This window comes from Macrobrachium rosenbergii, chromosome 58, assembly GCF_040412425.1.
Source record: "Macrobrachium rosenbergii isolate ZJJX-2024 chromosome 58, ASM4041242v1, whole genome shotgun sequence".
NCBI lineage: Eukaryota > Metazoa > Arthropoda > Malacostraca > Decapoda > Palaemonidae > Macrobrachium > Macrobrachium rosenbergii.
Window position 1 is genome coordinate 13,105,817 of NC_089798.1, and position 14,263 is coordinate 13,120,079.

Below are 14,263 nucleotides of genomic sequence, written 5' to 3' on the forward strand. Positions count from 1 at the left end.
TTTTAAATTAGTCGTTACATAAAGTTTTATATATGAAAATGTGCGCAATTTCATGTAGAATACAACAAAAAATAACTCATGGTTGTAGCTTTTATCAGTTTTGAAATATTTTCATATAAATCACGATAAGTGCCAAAATTTCAACCTTCGGTCAACTTTGACTCGACCGAAATGATCGAAAAACGCAATTGTAAGCTAAAACTCTAACATTCTAGTAATATTCAATCATTTACCTTCATTTTGCAACAAATTGGAAGTCTCTAGCACAATATTTCGATTTATGGTGAATTTTTTAAAACATTTTCCCTTACGTCCATGCGGAATTGCCGAACATCTCGGAAATTCTTTTGTCACTTTGTCGTAATGTTTGCACCGTTTTATATTAGTCATTACATAAAGTTTTATGTATGAAAATGTGCGCAATTTCATGTAGAATACAACAAAAATTAACTCATGGTTGTAGCTTTTATCAGTTTTGAAATATTTTCATATAAATCACGATAAATAGAAAAAATTCTACCTTCGGTCAACTTTAACTCAACCGAAATGGTCGAAAACTGCAATTGTAAGCTAAAAACTTACAGTCTAGTAATATTCAATCAATTAGCTTCATTTTGCAACAAACGGGAAGTCTCTAGCATGATATTTCGATTTATGGTGAATTTTTTTAAAAAACTTTTTTACGCCCGCGTGTTACTAATTCATGCATCATTTTGTGATAATATTTTCTCTGTGTTGCTTTGATCGTTTTACAATTTGTTATATACCAAAATCATCACAATTTAGTGTACAATACAAAGAAAAAAATAACTCATTAGCTTTAACAGTTTTGCTCACAGCGCGATTTGTATACAATTCATTAGCTTTAACCGTTTTGCTCACAGCGCAATTTGTATACAATTATATATGACTTTTTTTTTGCGCTGTCATATATTTCAATATTTATATATGATAATGATATTTTTTTTCATTTCTGATGGTTGCATACTAAACTTCAGGCAATGACAAAAAAAGGAGCCAAAAATTAACTCTTAACCTTGAAAACTAAGCATTCTGTGATTTTTTGAAAAAAAACTTTTTTTTCCTCTTCGGCGCTAGCTCCCTAACGCCGCCGGCATACGGCAGACACTTTTGTAAATAGAGGCTCGGCGTTTAAGGGTTAATACATTGTGCAGTATATTAAAACAAGTATTGAGAGTTAATTCTGTAGAGAGAGGGAGATATTTTTGAACCATTATCACTTAGCCACATCCTGTATTGACACAGGTGGTTGGTGTGAAGGAAGAAAGGCAAGGGCCTCTTGTCTTATCTGACATGAGTTGACAGGCCTCGGCCAGTATGCGTTATTATATGTTTATCATGTGTCTGTTCCATGGTTATTATCTTTGCCTATGTCTGTGTTCCATGGTTATTATCTTTGCATATGTCTATTATATTTTCCATAATCTTGATTAAAAGAATGAGGGAGTGAGGTAGATGAAGTTGACATACTGCCAGCCGACTCAGGATTTGGTTACAAAATATTTCTTTCTGTTTGCCCAGGTGTTTGAGTGAGCGGAAGATGTCGATCATACAGATAAGAGCTCTGGCATATTTCCTTCTGAGCCTTAGAATTCTCTGTGTGTATTCTTTGGGTATTCTGTAGAAGAGGAATAAGGTGTTCTGTGAATTCCCTATGTGTATTCTTTGAGTATTCTGGGAGGGCTTGAAGATAAAAGAGGAGTGCTGAATCAGAAACAGTCAGTTAGGAAAAGGGGTTGCTGGCATAAGGTTCTGTCTCTCTCTCAATTACCATTCATGTATAAGGGTGTAATACTAGTTGCTCTCCTATGTATACAAGTTTTGTTAAATTCACCCAAGAAGTATATACATTTAGTAAGAGTGATCTAAGGTATTTATATTGTGCAAGCATTGTGAAAATGTGTTTTACTATTTTCTGTTGAACGAGGTAAGATTCTTACTTGATATGTTTTGTGCTGTTATTGTGATAGAGAATTATTATTTTGATAAGAGGTGGATAATATCTCTTATAGTGAGTTCTAATGTGTCTTGCTGCTAACTATAATTTACTAAGTCTATATAATTGTGACTTGGCAGTGTTGTCTTTGAGAAAGTCTTAAAAGACGTGAGTTTAGCCTTTTTTAAAAGTGAAGGTAATCTTTTGAAAGATTGATATAATCTTTAAACATATTTTTGTCTTGGTGAAATTGCTGTTGGTGTATTTTCATTTTTGCATATTTCATTCTTGTATGTCTGTGTTATCATATTACTCTAATTTTATAATTAGAAAGTGCGTTCCAAAGTTTTGTGTTGGTGATTGCTTAGCATTTTGTTAGTGCATACTTATTATTGATACTTTATATGGATTGCAGTCAGTAATATTTTGGTGAATACTTGTGTTGGGTTTAATTAATCAGGTATATGGTTAAAACTTGAGTGAAAGCTAATGGTTTGAATCTTACTTAGCCAAATTGCTTTCTGAATAAATTTAAATTTTGTGAATTAATCTTGATTAAGAAATACTTACACTGTTGTCAGATAACAGTAATTCTTTTGAGATTGTGAACTCTGCATATAACTTTTGAACTTAGAAATAAATTTGTCTGTTTAAAGTTTTAAAAGCACAGTGTTTCATTTTGACCACCAGTGATTAGAGAAATTCTTGAATGTGTACAAGGTAAGTGATATATCGGTTTGTTCACCTGAGACTTATGTAGGTGAAATAGAACCAGGAAACCGTTATAGTGTTTGTTGAAGTGATGCCCATTTTCCACTAATCTGTTTATAACTTATTAGTTGTTACGTCATCCATAACTTGATAAAGTTAGATTGATTTTCTCAAGTGATAAGTAAGTTTTATGGGATCACTGTACCTTTAGAGTATTCAGTCTTAATATTTTTGTTATGAGGTTTCAAGTATCTGGTCGAAGTGAGGTAACTTTTTGGTCTTATTATCTGTGTAATAACCAGGTACTCGATCACTTTGTGACAAAATATTTGGTGGCCAGACCCGGGAGATGAACAGGACTGAATGGGATTGAACCCAGGATCAAACCGTGATAAAATATTTGATGGCCAGATCTGGGAGAATTAAACAAAATATGTCGTGCCCATCGTCTGGGAAGTACTAAACAGAATATCACTCTGGTTTATGGTTTATACTGGTGGTGTTAGGAATATATTTTGGTAGGAGAGTGACCATATAGTTGTTTTGAAGTGTATTGTAAACCCTTTTGTTGAGTAAAGTAGAGAAAATGGCTCTGTTTGAAGTTCAGGAATTTTTAGGTGCTCCAGTCATCAAAAAGTTATCTGAATCTCACCTGACTAAGGCACAGTGGACTCTCTTAGCAGTGATGTGGGGGTAATGTTACTTTTGATATGGTTGAGGCACAAGTCAAGTGTGTCGCAATCCAGGCATTAATAAACTCTGGTAAAGTAGATGGAGAGGTAATGGAGGCATATGAATTGTTGAATGCAGTTGAGGTAGAATTTACAAATAAGCTAAGGCAAGAGAATGAGAATGGTGATGTAGAGGCAGAACTTAGTAATTTAGAAACAGAAGAAAATTGGGGTAGACTGAAGCTGCTAGAATCAGAAGAAAAGTTACTTAGGCTGCAGATGCAGGCTGATAAAGAAAAAGAAGAAGAGAAAAAGCAAGAGAAGAAGGAGAAAAGACAAAAGAAGAAAGAGAAAGAGCAAAGTATGAAAGGGAGTTGGAGTTAATCAGAGCTCGATCCATACTACCTGTAAACCCATATAATTATATCCTAGGTAATGCAGACCCTATGTTTGATGTAGTAAGAGTACAGAAGTTAATTCCAAAATTTACAGAAGAAGCTCCAGATGAGTTTTTTGATCACTTTGAAAAAGTGGCTTCTGGTATGGGATGGCCAGAGGATAAATGGTCAGTCTTAATACAGAATGTTCTTATTGGTAAAGCAAGAAGTGCCTATTTAGCCTTATCAGCTGATCATTGTAGAGTACAAGGTACTCAAACACAATGTGCTACAAGTTTCCCATGCAAGTTTACCAGATGACCCCTGAATATTACAATGAAAGATTCAGATCTTTGAAGAAGGATGACAAGATGACTTTCTTGGATTATGCCTACAAAGCAAGGTGTTGTTTTAGAACATAATATCCAGCAAAAAGAATTATAATGGCAAGTACCAGAACCAACAATACAGGTTATAGGTCTCGGTCAAGTTTTAAGCACAGTACCGTGAGAAACCCCTCAAATAACTATACCAGTACAAAGCCAGGGTGTGCCCCACATCACTGGAATGTTAAACCCGTTCCTTCTAGTCTATTCTCAAGACACATGCAGAAAACTAATGTTGTTTGCTACGAGTGGAGAAGAGTAGGACATTATAGTCGAGATTGCTTCAAGGTGCACCAGCAGATTAAACCAGTTGGACAGGTGATAAGGAGTAACCAGGTAAAGCCAACTACGAAGAACAGTGTGGGAAAAAATGAAACCAGACAAGCAGAGTACTCAGCAACCAGTGGAAATGCAACTTCCAGTAGTGAGTGGCTGAACAGTGAGGAGGCTTTTAAGCCATATATCTATGAAGGTATGCTGACAACTCCCTCTTTGAGTGTACAGGTACCAGTGAAGATATTACGTGATACAGGAAGTAACCATAGTGTGGTAGTTCGTGGCCCTCACCCACAGTGGGAGAAGAATCTCACTGGAGATTCAGTTATTTTAAAAGGTATAGGAGGAGAAGAAGTAACTCCTATATGCCGCTTGCATTTGTCATGTGAATTAGTGACAGGAAACAATGATTTTGCAGTAAAGGACTCACTAGCTGTTGAAGGTGTGCATGTTTTACTGGGTAATGAAGTTGGTGGTGTTCCCTTCGTTCCTTGTCCTGTAGTGACAGACAAACCATTAAGGATTAGTCCTACGATAGAATTAGAGAAGAAAAACCCCCACCTATTTCCAAGTTGTGTAACTACCAGGAGTATGAAGAGAACTGAGCATAGAAGTGAAGAAACTGAAGATTTACATGCACCAGAAGGATCAAGTGAAGGATCTTTAAACTTAGAAGAGCTGTTCCAGGAAAGCGAAGTTTCCTCTAGTGTCAGTAATGCAGAGATTTCCGAAGAAGAGGTTCCTGTTGTTATTAAAGAGACTCTGAGTGGTCAAAGTGTTCCTGAAGACAGTAGTGAAACTACAGAAGCAGAATTAACAGATATTGAGAGTTCAGCCCTTGAAGCTGGTCAAGTGACTAGAGAGAAGTTAGTGGAACTGCAGAAGGGGGATACAACGTTGGCTGATCTGTTCTTCAGAGTTGTTGATCAAGAAGAGATGCAACAAACTTCTACCTGTTATTATCTAAAGGAAGGATTGCTAATGAGGAAGCATCGACCTGCAGATATATAAGGAAATGCTGAATGGGGTGAATATCATCAAATTTTGATTCCGTATCCATTGAGGAAGCAAGTGGTAGCAGTAGTGCTTGAGTCTGGACATATGGGAATCAGGAAGACTGTTGAGAAGGTTATGAAGTATTTTTTTGGCCTGGACTTCACAAGGATGTTAGCAAATTTTGCAGGGAGTGTCATACATGCCAGATAGCTGGAAAACCAAATGAAACTATTCAAAAAGCTCCCCTACAACCGATAGAAGTTAGAGGAGAACCCCTTAGCAAGGTGATAATAGATGTGGTTGGTCCGCTTCCGAAAACAAAGAAAGGACATGAAAATCTGTTGACGTTAATGTGTCCTGTAACAAGATATCCTGAGGCGATTCCTGTAAGAAGTATAAGTGCAAAGGTAATTGCTGAGTACAGGTATTCCCCTACTTACGATGGGGTTAGGTTCCAAAAAACCCATCGTTTGTTGAAAAAATCGTAACTCGAATATGGCCTAGCCTACACTAGGGTAATCAGTACCATCTATACATATATGGTAGCCTAGCCTACACTACACAGTATACTTTATACATATATGGTATAGTAATTATTAGTGTCAGCTAATTCTGCAGGTTCAATGCAGACTTACATGATAAGCCAGTATTAAGAGAAATTGAATAACAAACAAGGCCTGGCCTGCACTTTCGTATATCATATAAAGTAGCCTAGCCTACATTGTACTGTATTCTATTTTCACATAACACCGCCGTATTATACAAACATCAAAATAACAAATGTGCATCTTTTCCATGGATCTTTTAAAATGTTATGCTTTACTACACTGTATCCAATCGTAAATATTCTTATACTGGTTTTGCATTATAAATTCGATCATAGCGATCAAATGTTTTGGTTTCGAATCGATCACGCCGGTCTTTATTTTGATGCATTTAACTCGGTTCAGAGGGCATTTCTTGCTTCAAGTTAGCGTAAATGAATCTCTAGATACTTTATTTATAAGGGACATGTGTATTTTTCGTTATATAAGTGTTTTTATGTCGAAATATAACTTAAATATGTCTCGTTGTGAAATTATTTTACCATTTTTTCGTTAGTAGATGACGTTGGCGGCTGGCCCCTTGTTTTGTGTAAACAAAAAAATCAAGATTCCGTTCGCTATTTTCTCTTGATTTCATCATCATACCACGAGCTTTTCAGTATGTATCTTTTATCGGCGTGAAAAAACAGCAGTAATATGTGTTCTTTCATGTCCAGTAGTTTTGATTAAAATACTTTCCAATTTTATTTTTGCGGTCGAAGTTTCATCCATGTTGCCAATGAACGATAATTTATAGTCATTAGCAGCTTGAACATTCTTTTCTCAGCGCCAGCTACAACTTGCAGCTTAATTTTACTGCAGCAGTATATTTCCTTGCCGATCTTTTCTCCAAAGCGGATAAGGGTAGTGCAAAAACATATCAGTACTTAACGTCATTTTTAACATAACTAGGCTACGATAATTGTTTAACCGTACGATGGTTGAAATACAAGCAAAACAGTTGTTATCCGATTTGGTTATTAGCAAAACAACAGAGTCTCGTTCGGTTGTTTATGGCTGTACGCATTTTCACAAGAGTATAAGGTTACTAACAATGCTTTTATTATTCTCTTACTTTTTTAACTAGAAGATGGAATAAAGAGATGGAGAAAAAGAAGTTGGTCTATTGTAAGTTGGTCTTTCTTGCTGCCTGATTCTACGGCAATTGTCGCGGTACGCTGTTGCTTGTGCCCGCTCGAAATTTAAAAATATTTTCTAAATATTGTCGCATCGGTATTAATTGCTAACTCCATCGAAACTCGAATTATCGTAAGACGAATTATCGCCACTCATGCACTACCTGTATTTACAAACGGACAAAAATTGCAAACGAACACTGACCTATTTTAACTTCCGACACAACGAGGGCAAGTGAGGTCGGCTCATGGAATTAATGTACCTATTCCAGCCTCTCGGCCAACGATCGCATAATCGTGACGCTGCCTGATTGTACGTTGTTGCTCGCGCCAGTCGCCCGCGAAATTTAAAAATACGTATTTTCTAAATATTGTCGTATCGATATTAATTGCTAATCCCATCGTAAAAGCGAATTATCGTAAGTCGAATTATCGTAACTCGAGCAGTACTTGTAGTTGGTGGAATTTTTCTCCAAATTTGGAATTCCAGAAATTGTACAAAGTGATAGAGGAACGAACTTTACCTCAAAATTATTCCAGGATGTGATGAACTTGTTAGGAGTGAAACAACAGTCATCTACTGCTTATTACCCAGAGACTCGAGGAGCCTTGGAAAGGTTCCACCAGATTTTGAAAAAGGAAGTTGAATATTTGTTGCAGCACGGATTGGCAGAGCCCAGTTCAAGTCATTACAGTTCTCCTTGTGTGTTAGTGAAGAAACCAGATGGCTCATTTAGGATGTGTACTGATTATAGGAAACGGAATTCCATCAGTGTAGCTGATAATTATCCCTTACCTCTTATTGATCAATTACTTGGTAATATTTGACAAGCCAAGTTTGTTTCTAAAGTGGTGAAGGAGTCACAAAGATTTGTGAATGTGCCTAGGGTTAATCGCTTATTCCGTGCAGTTTTTCAGCCATAATAATTTCCCTGATTGATTGTATAATCTTCTTGTGTAGAGAAAACATTTTTGGAGAGAGCAATGTAATTGTAGATTATTTATCCCGTTCCGAATCATTGGATTCGAACCCAGGATAATTAATCTTCTGGGGGGAGGAACATTATAAGGTGCTATAACATATAAAACCATTCTACAAGTATGATATGTGTCTCTATGAAAATTTTGATGTTTTGCTTGCAGATTCTTCATATGTTGTGAGATATGATGATATGATTTTAAAATGTCTTTTTCTTACAGATAAATTGTATATCATGTGGTTCTGAAATATGTTTTGATATGTTTTTTTTCCATTTGTTTAATATATTGTGCAGTATATTAAAACGAGTACTGAGTGTTAATACTGTAGAGAGAGGGAGATATTTTTGAACCATTATCGCTTAGGCACATCCTGTATTGACACAGGTGGTTGGTGTGAAGAAAGAAAAGCAAGGGCCTCTTGTCTTATCTGACATGAGTTGACAGGCCTCGGCCAGTATTCATTATTATATGTTTATCATGTGTGTCTGTTCCATGGTTATTATCTTTGCCTATGTCTAGTATATTTTCCATAAACTTGAGTAAAAGAATGAGGGAGTGAGCTAGATGAAGTTGACATACTGACAGTGAGCGGAAGATGTCGATCATACAGATAAGAGCTCTGGCATATTTCCTTCTGAGCCTTAGAATTCTCTGTGTGTATTCTTTGGGTATTCTGTAGAAGAGGAATTAAGGTGTTCTGTGAATTCCCTATGTGTATTCTTTGAGTATTCTGGGAGGGCTTGAAGATAAAAGAGGAGTGCTGAATCAGAAACAGTCAGTTAGGAAAAGGGGTTGCTGGCATAAGGTTCTGTCTCTCTCTCAATTACCATTCATGTATAAGGGTGTAATACTGGTTGCTCTCCTATATATACAAGTTTTGTTAAATTCACCCACGAAGTGTATACATTTTGTAAGAGTGATCTAAGGCATTTATATTGTGCAAGCATTGTGAAAATGTGATTTACTATTTTCTGTTGAACAAGGTAAGATTCTTACTTGATATGTTTTGTGCTGTTATTGTGATAGAGAATTATTATTTTGATAAGAGGTGGATAATATCTCTTATAGTGAGTTCTAATGTGTCTTGCTGCTAACTGTAATTTACTAAGTCTATATAATTGTGACTTGGCAGTGTTGTCTTTGAGAAAGTCTTAGAAAAAGACGTGAGTTTAGCCTTTTTTAAAAGTGAAGGTAATCTTTTGAAAGATTGATATAATCTTTAAACATATTTTTGTCTTGGTGAAATTGCTGTTGGTGTATTTCCATTTTTGCATATTTCATTCTTGTATGTCTGTGTTATCATATTACTCTAATTTTATAATTAGAAAGTGCGTTCCAAAGTTTTGTGTTGGTGATTGCTTAGCATTTTGTTAGTGCATACTTATTATTGATACTTTATATGGATTGCAGTCAGTAATATTTTGGTGAATACTTGTGTTGGGTTTAATTAATCAGGTATATGGTTAAAACTTGAGTGAAAGTTAATGGTTTGAATCTTACTTAGCCAAATTGCTTTCTGAATAAATTTAAATTTTGTGAATTAATCTTGATTAAGAAATACTTACACTGTTGTCAGATAACAGTAATTCTTTTTGAGATTGTGAACTCTGCATATAACTTTTGAACTTAGAAATAAATTTGTCTGTTTAAAGTTTTAAAATCACAGTGTTTCATTTTGACCACCAGTGATTAGAGAAATTCTTGAATGTGTACAAGGTAAGTGATATATCGGTTTGTTCACCTGAGAATTATGTAGGTGAAGTAGAACCAGGGAAACCGTTATAGTGTTTGTTGAGGTGATGCCCATTTTCCACTAATCTGTTTATAACTTATTAGTTGTTACGTCATCCATAACTTGATAAAGTTAGATTGATTTTCTCAAGTGATAAGTAAGTTTTATGGGATTACTGTACCTTTAGAGTATTCAGTCTTAATATTTTTGTTATGAGGTTTCAGGTATCTGGTCGAAGTGAGGTAACTTTTTGGTCTTATTATCTGTGAAATAACCAGGTACTCGATCACTTTGTGACAATATATATACAGTATATATATACTTATGTATATTTTATAATATATATATTTTACATGTTAATATGTTATTCTTCCAGCTGGTGCCATTGCCTTTGGGTACTCAAACATATTTGTTACTTCACCAAGCCCTGAGAACTTGAACACATTCTTTGAATTTGTTCTTAAATCTCTTAACGCAATGGGATATGAAGAACACTTGAATTACCAAGTTCTCCGATCATCTGATCCTCAGTTCAATAAGTGTGTTATGAGAGTTACAGTCACCAGAGATAGACGCCAAGTTTTACAAGTAAGTTTTTATGGTTTACAGTGCCTGAAGTGGGGTGAGTTAAAAGTAATATATTTATTCACCTGTTGAATGTTCTTTATAATTTTACACATTAATTTTGTTATTAAAATGGTATTTTTAGTCAAAGGGAGCTGCGAGAGCCTCATGCAGGCAGTTACGTCTGCCTTAGGCAGCGCCCTGGCTAAATCCCTTATCAGAGAACTTATAGCACAGGGTTGGTACATATTCATTCCGGTTAACGGAAGCTTGTCACTATTGTGATAGGATATCAGGTCTCGGGGGTGGGTCTGCACTTTGACCCCCTATCTGCCGCATTGATGAATCAATTCATGGCTAAACATCTCCACTGGTTACACCTTTCCATTTGCGCTTCCGTGGCTAGTTCGAATGAATCGGGTCAAAACGCGACTGCGCATCTACTGCGCATGCGCATGTTGCCAACCCAATGTTTTTCTAGCGCGCTTTTTGGTGTGTGTGGTAAAATCTTTTCCGGCGTAATTTGAAGGATTTTCAACTTTATTTGGCATGGAGTCTTCATCTCAGTCAACAGGGAATAAGATAAGTACCTGCCCTACTGCAGTCACAAAATTTAGTCCTGCTTAACTAATATTTTCATATATTTTTTAGTGTCTGAAATGATGGCTTGGGAGCGTCATACTGCTACCCGTATTTAAGCTAGGATTCTGCCTTAATTAAGGCGAAAAGCATAGGTTAGGGTAGGATTTTTAGATTCAGCATGTCAAAAAACCCTAGCGTGAACTGTTAAACATGCTTGGAAAGTTTATATAAATCTGCTTGTTATGAAATTATCGATAGCCCGAACGCTAGTGCTAGCGCTAAGGTTAGGCTAACCTTTGCTACTTTTAGGTTTACCGAAGCGGATGATAGCCACTTTCAGTACTTAAGGTAATTCTTTTTAGTGTTATTTATGTGACATAACTATATTTTGGACATTTTGATAGAGTTTTTTGTGTAAAATCTCCGATTTATGTCCCATTATCAGTGTGGAAAAATGATGCGGGCTTCTGGAACATTCTAGAAGGTTCCATCGAAGTTCTGTCGAAGTTTTCGACTCGGAATCGTTTCGTAACGAAAAGTGCATATGATACACTGGCTCCCAGTCGAGTTACCAGATACCTCAAGTTGAATTATTTCGAAATAGTAGCTTTTCTCATGACGAATTGATTCGAAATAGTAACTTTTTTATGTGGAATTGATTCGAAACAGTAGCTCTCTTATGTCGAATAGTGTAGTATAGAAATGAGTTATGAACTCAGATAAAGATATGTCGTTCTATTAGCTGTAAGGTTGTTGCCATGCACCAATGAAGTCGCGAGTATCGATTCTTGCCAACGTTATTCGTCTGGGGTGATCGATGTCCTATATTGGATATACCTAGATCCCCTAGTCTAGGCTAAGCCTACATGGTAGCCCACATTCTTGGTCTGTGATACCCTTGAATCGAATGGCATGGATTTACCTGTTGCTCTGTCATAGAACTGACATAATCCCAATACTATTCAACTTCCTTGTTCGTGATCATAGATTGCCCTTCAGTTGTAGCTCTCCCCCAGTGAGTAACCCCCCCTTTTTCCCCTGTGCCTAGCACCTATTGGAGACGAGCCTCGAACAGGGATGTCGACTGGGCATGAATCCAGCTATTCGAGATAGTAGAATGAATGTCACCTCATTCGAGAATATAAAAACTATATGCTCGTTTTTTCTCATGATGTAATGGCTTATGTAACATAGTTCCTTAAACATTTTAGGGGTGTTTCATAGTATTATTTTCTTTTATAGGCTTTGCCAAATAAGTGTGCTAATGCCTCCTGTAAGAAACGGATAGACTCCATCAAGACTCAGCATGAGTTTTGTCGGGGGTGTGCTCCCTGCAGTGCACAGGGTACTGACCATCCATACTGGAGTCCGGAAGGGTGTGACATATGTACTGAATGGCTGTCATGGGCTCGTACGGGCAATCACACTGTTTCTGGCTCTATGGCAAATATTAATATACAACATTTAAGAGCATGGGTAAGAGGATTCTCCAGAATCGGCCCAAAAGGTCCTCTTGGCTATTGCCAGACAAAGGTGTAAGAGATTTTCTCTTCCCCACAGCCAGAATTCAGTCAGTCAGGGGTTATGAGAACTCACCTGATGATGTCGTGGTGGATCCTAATGCATCCACTGTGGTGTCCCCCTTCATACCAGGGGATGAAATTGATTTGGGAGAATCTGAAAATCTGGATGATGAGGGGGATCTATCTGATGCTGAGCCTCAACCCCCAATAGATCAACTGATTCCTGGCAGCATCCCTAGTAAATCGGCTCCTATGGACGTCGATGAGGATAATGTTTCAGTCCGCACAACTGCCTCTACTAAGAGAAAGTTTGCGGCACAAGAAGCTAGGATGTCTGCAATGGAATCAAAGCTGGACAAGTTGATAGAACTACAACTTGCAAAATCTTTGGCTACAGGGGCTCAGGGACAGACTCCGGAGCAAGCATAAGTGTCAGATCCACCCATTAATATAGATGATTTCCCAGATTTGAGAGTGGTGGAGGACGAGCCAGAGCAGTATAATCCCTGGGTGGTGGCATCGTGGCTAGCTAGAGCGGTGGATGGCATCTTCTATGATAGTGATGTATGCACCCCTCTAGCTAGGTTAGAGTATGCAAAACCTTTTGTCCACTTCAAAGGTAGTAAGTTTCGCTTTCGATGCCAAACACCTAAGACTCTGGCTATGGTACCGGAGGAAACCATGATTTTTACCCAGGATCATGGGTAGGGCTTCCTTTCTAATATCTGCCAGGACCTGGGAGGTAGTGCTCTGGGCACCCAGGTTCTTGCTAGGAACCTTCCCGGCTGGAAAGTACCAGTTGGTAGGAAGTTCCCATCTATCACCAATAAACTGTTCAAATCTTGGGAAAAGAACTGGGTAGAGTCAGCTGCCTATGGGACGAAGTTCTCTTTAAAGGAACTCCAGGACTTTGGAACAGTTCTGCCAGATCCCATGGACGATCTAACAAAACCATTAGCAGGCTTTACAGAGGTGATGAAGAAAGGCAAATTTCTAGCAAACCATGCCCGTTCATGCTTTTTTGTGGACACTTCTTACCTTGCCGACACCCTGTGTGTTCAGGAGTTCGAGGCGAGGAAACTGTTAACCCTTAAACGCCAAGCCTCTATTTACAAAAACGTCTCCCGTATGCGGCGTTCAGGAGTTAGCGCCAAAGTGGAAAAAAGTTTTTTCAAAAAATCACAGCACGCTTTAGTTTTTAAGATTAAGAGTTCATTTTGGCTCCTTTTTTGTCATTGCCTGAAGTTTAGTATGCAACCATCAGAAATGAAAAAATCATTATCATATATAAATATTGAAATATATGACAGCGAAAAAAAAAATTTTTCATATATAATTTTATACAAATCACGCTGTGAGCAAAACGGTTAAAGCTAACGGATTATTTTTTTTTTCTTTGTATTGTACACTAAATTGCGATGATTTTGGTATATAACAAATTGTAAAACGATCAAAGCAACACAGAGAAAATATTATCACAATATGATGCATGAATCATGAACGCAGCGGGCGTAAAAAAATGTTTTTTCAAAAATTCACCATAAATCGAAATATTGTGCTAGAGACTTCCCGTTTGTTGAAAAATGAAGATAATTGATTGAATATTAATAGAATGTAAGAGTTTTAGCTTACAATTGCGTTTTTCGACCATTTTGGTCGAGTTAAAGTTGACCGAAGGTTGAAATTTTGGCAGTTATCGTGATTTATGTGAAAATATTTCAAAACTGATAAAAGCTACAACCATGAGTTATTTTCTGTTGTATTGTACATGAAATTGCGCACATTTT

The 14,263-nt window shown here is 37.0% G+C and overlaps 1 protein-coding gene across 5 annotated transcripts in view; it reads left to right on the forward strand.

Moving 5' to 3' along the window:
* l(1)G0020 (RNA cytidine acetyltransferase l(1)G0020) overlaps window positions 1–14,263 on the forward strand; it is an 803,858-nt gene that overhangs the window by 433,020 nt on the left and 356,575 nt on the right. For all 5 annotated transcript variants that reach the window (XM_067102059.1, XM_067102057.1, XM_067102060.1 and 2 more), the window contains one exon: window positions 10,184–10,395. In XM_067102059.1, coding sequence (XP_066958160.1) covers window positions 10,184–10,395 — 212 coding nt within the window. The remainder of the gene's footprint in view (window positions 1–10,183; window positions 10,396–14,263) is intronic.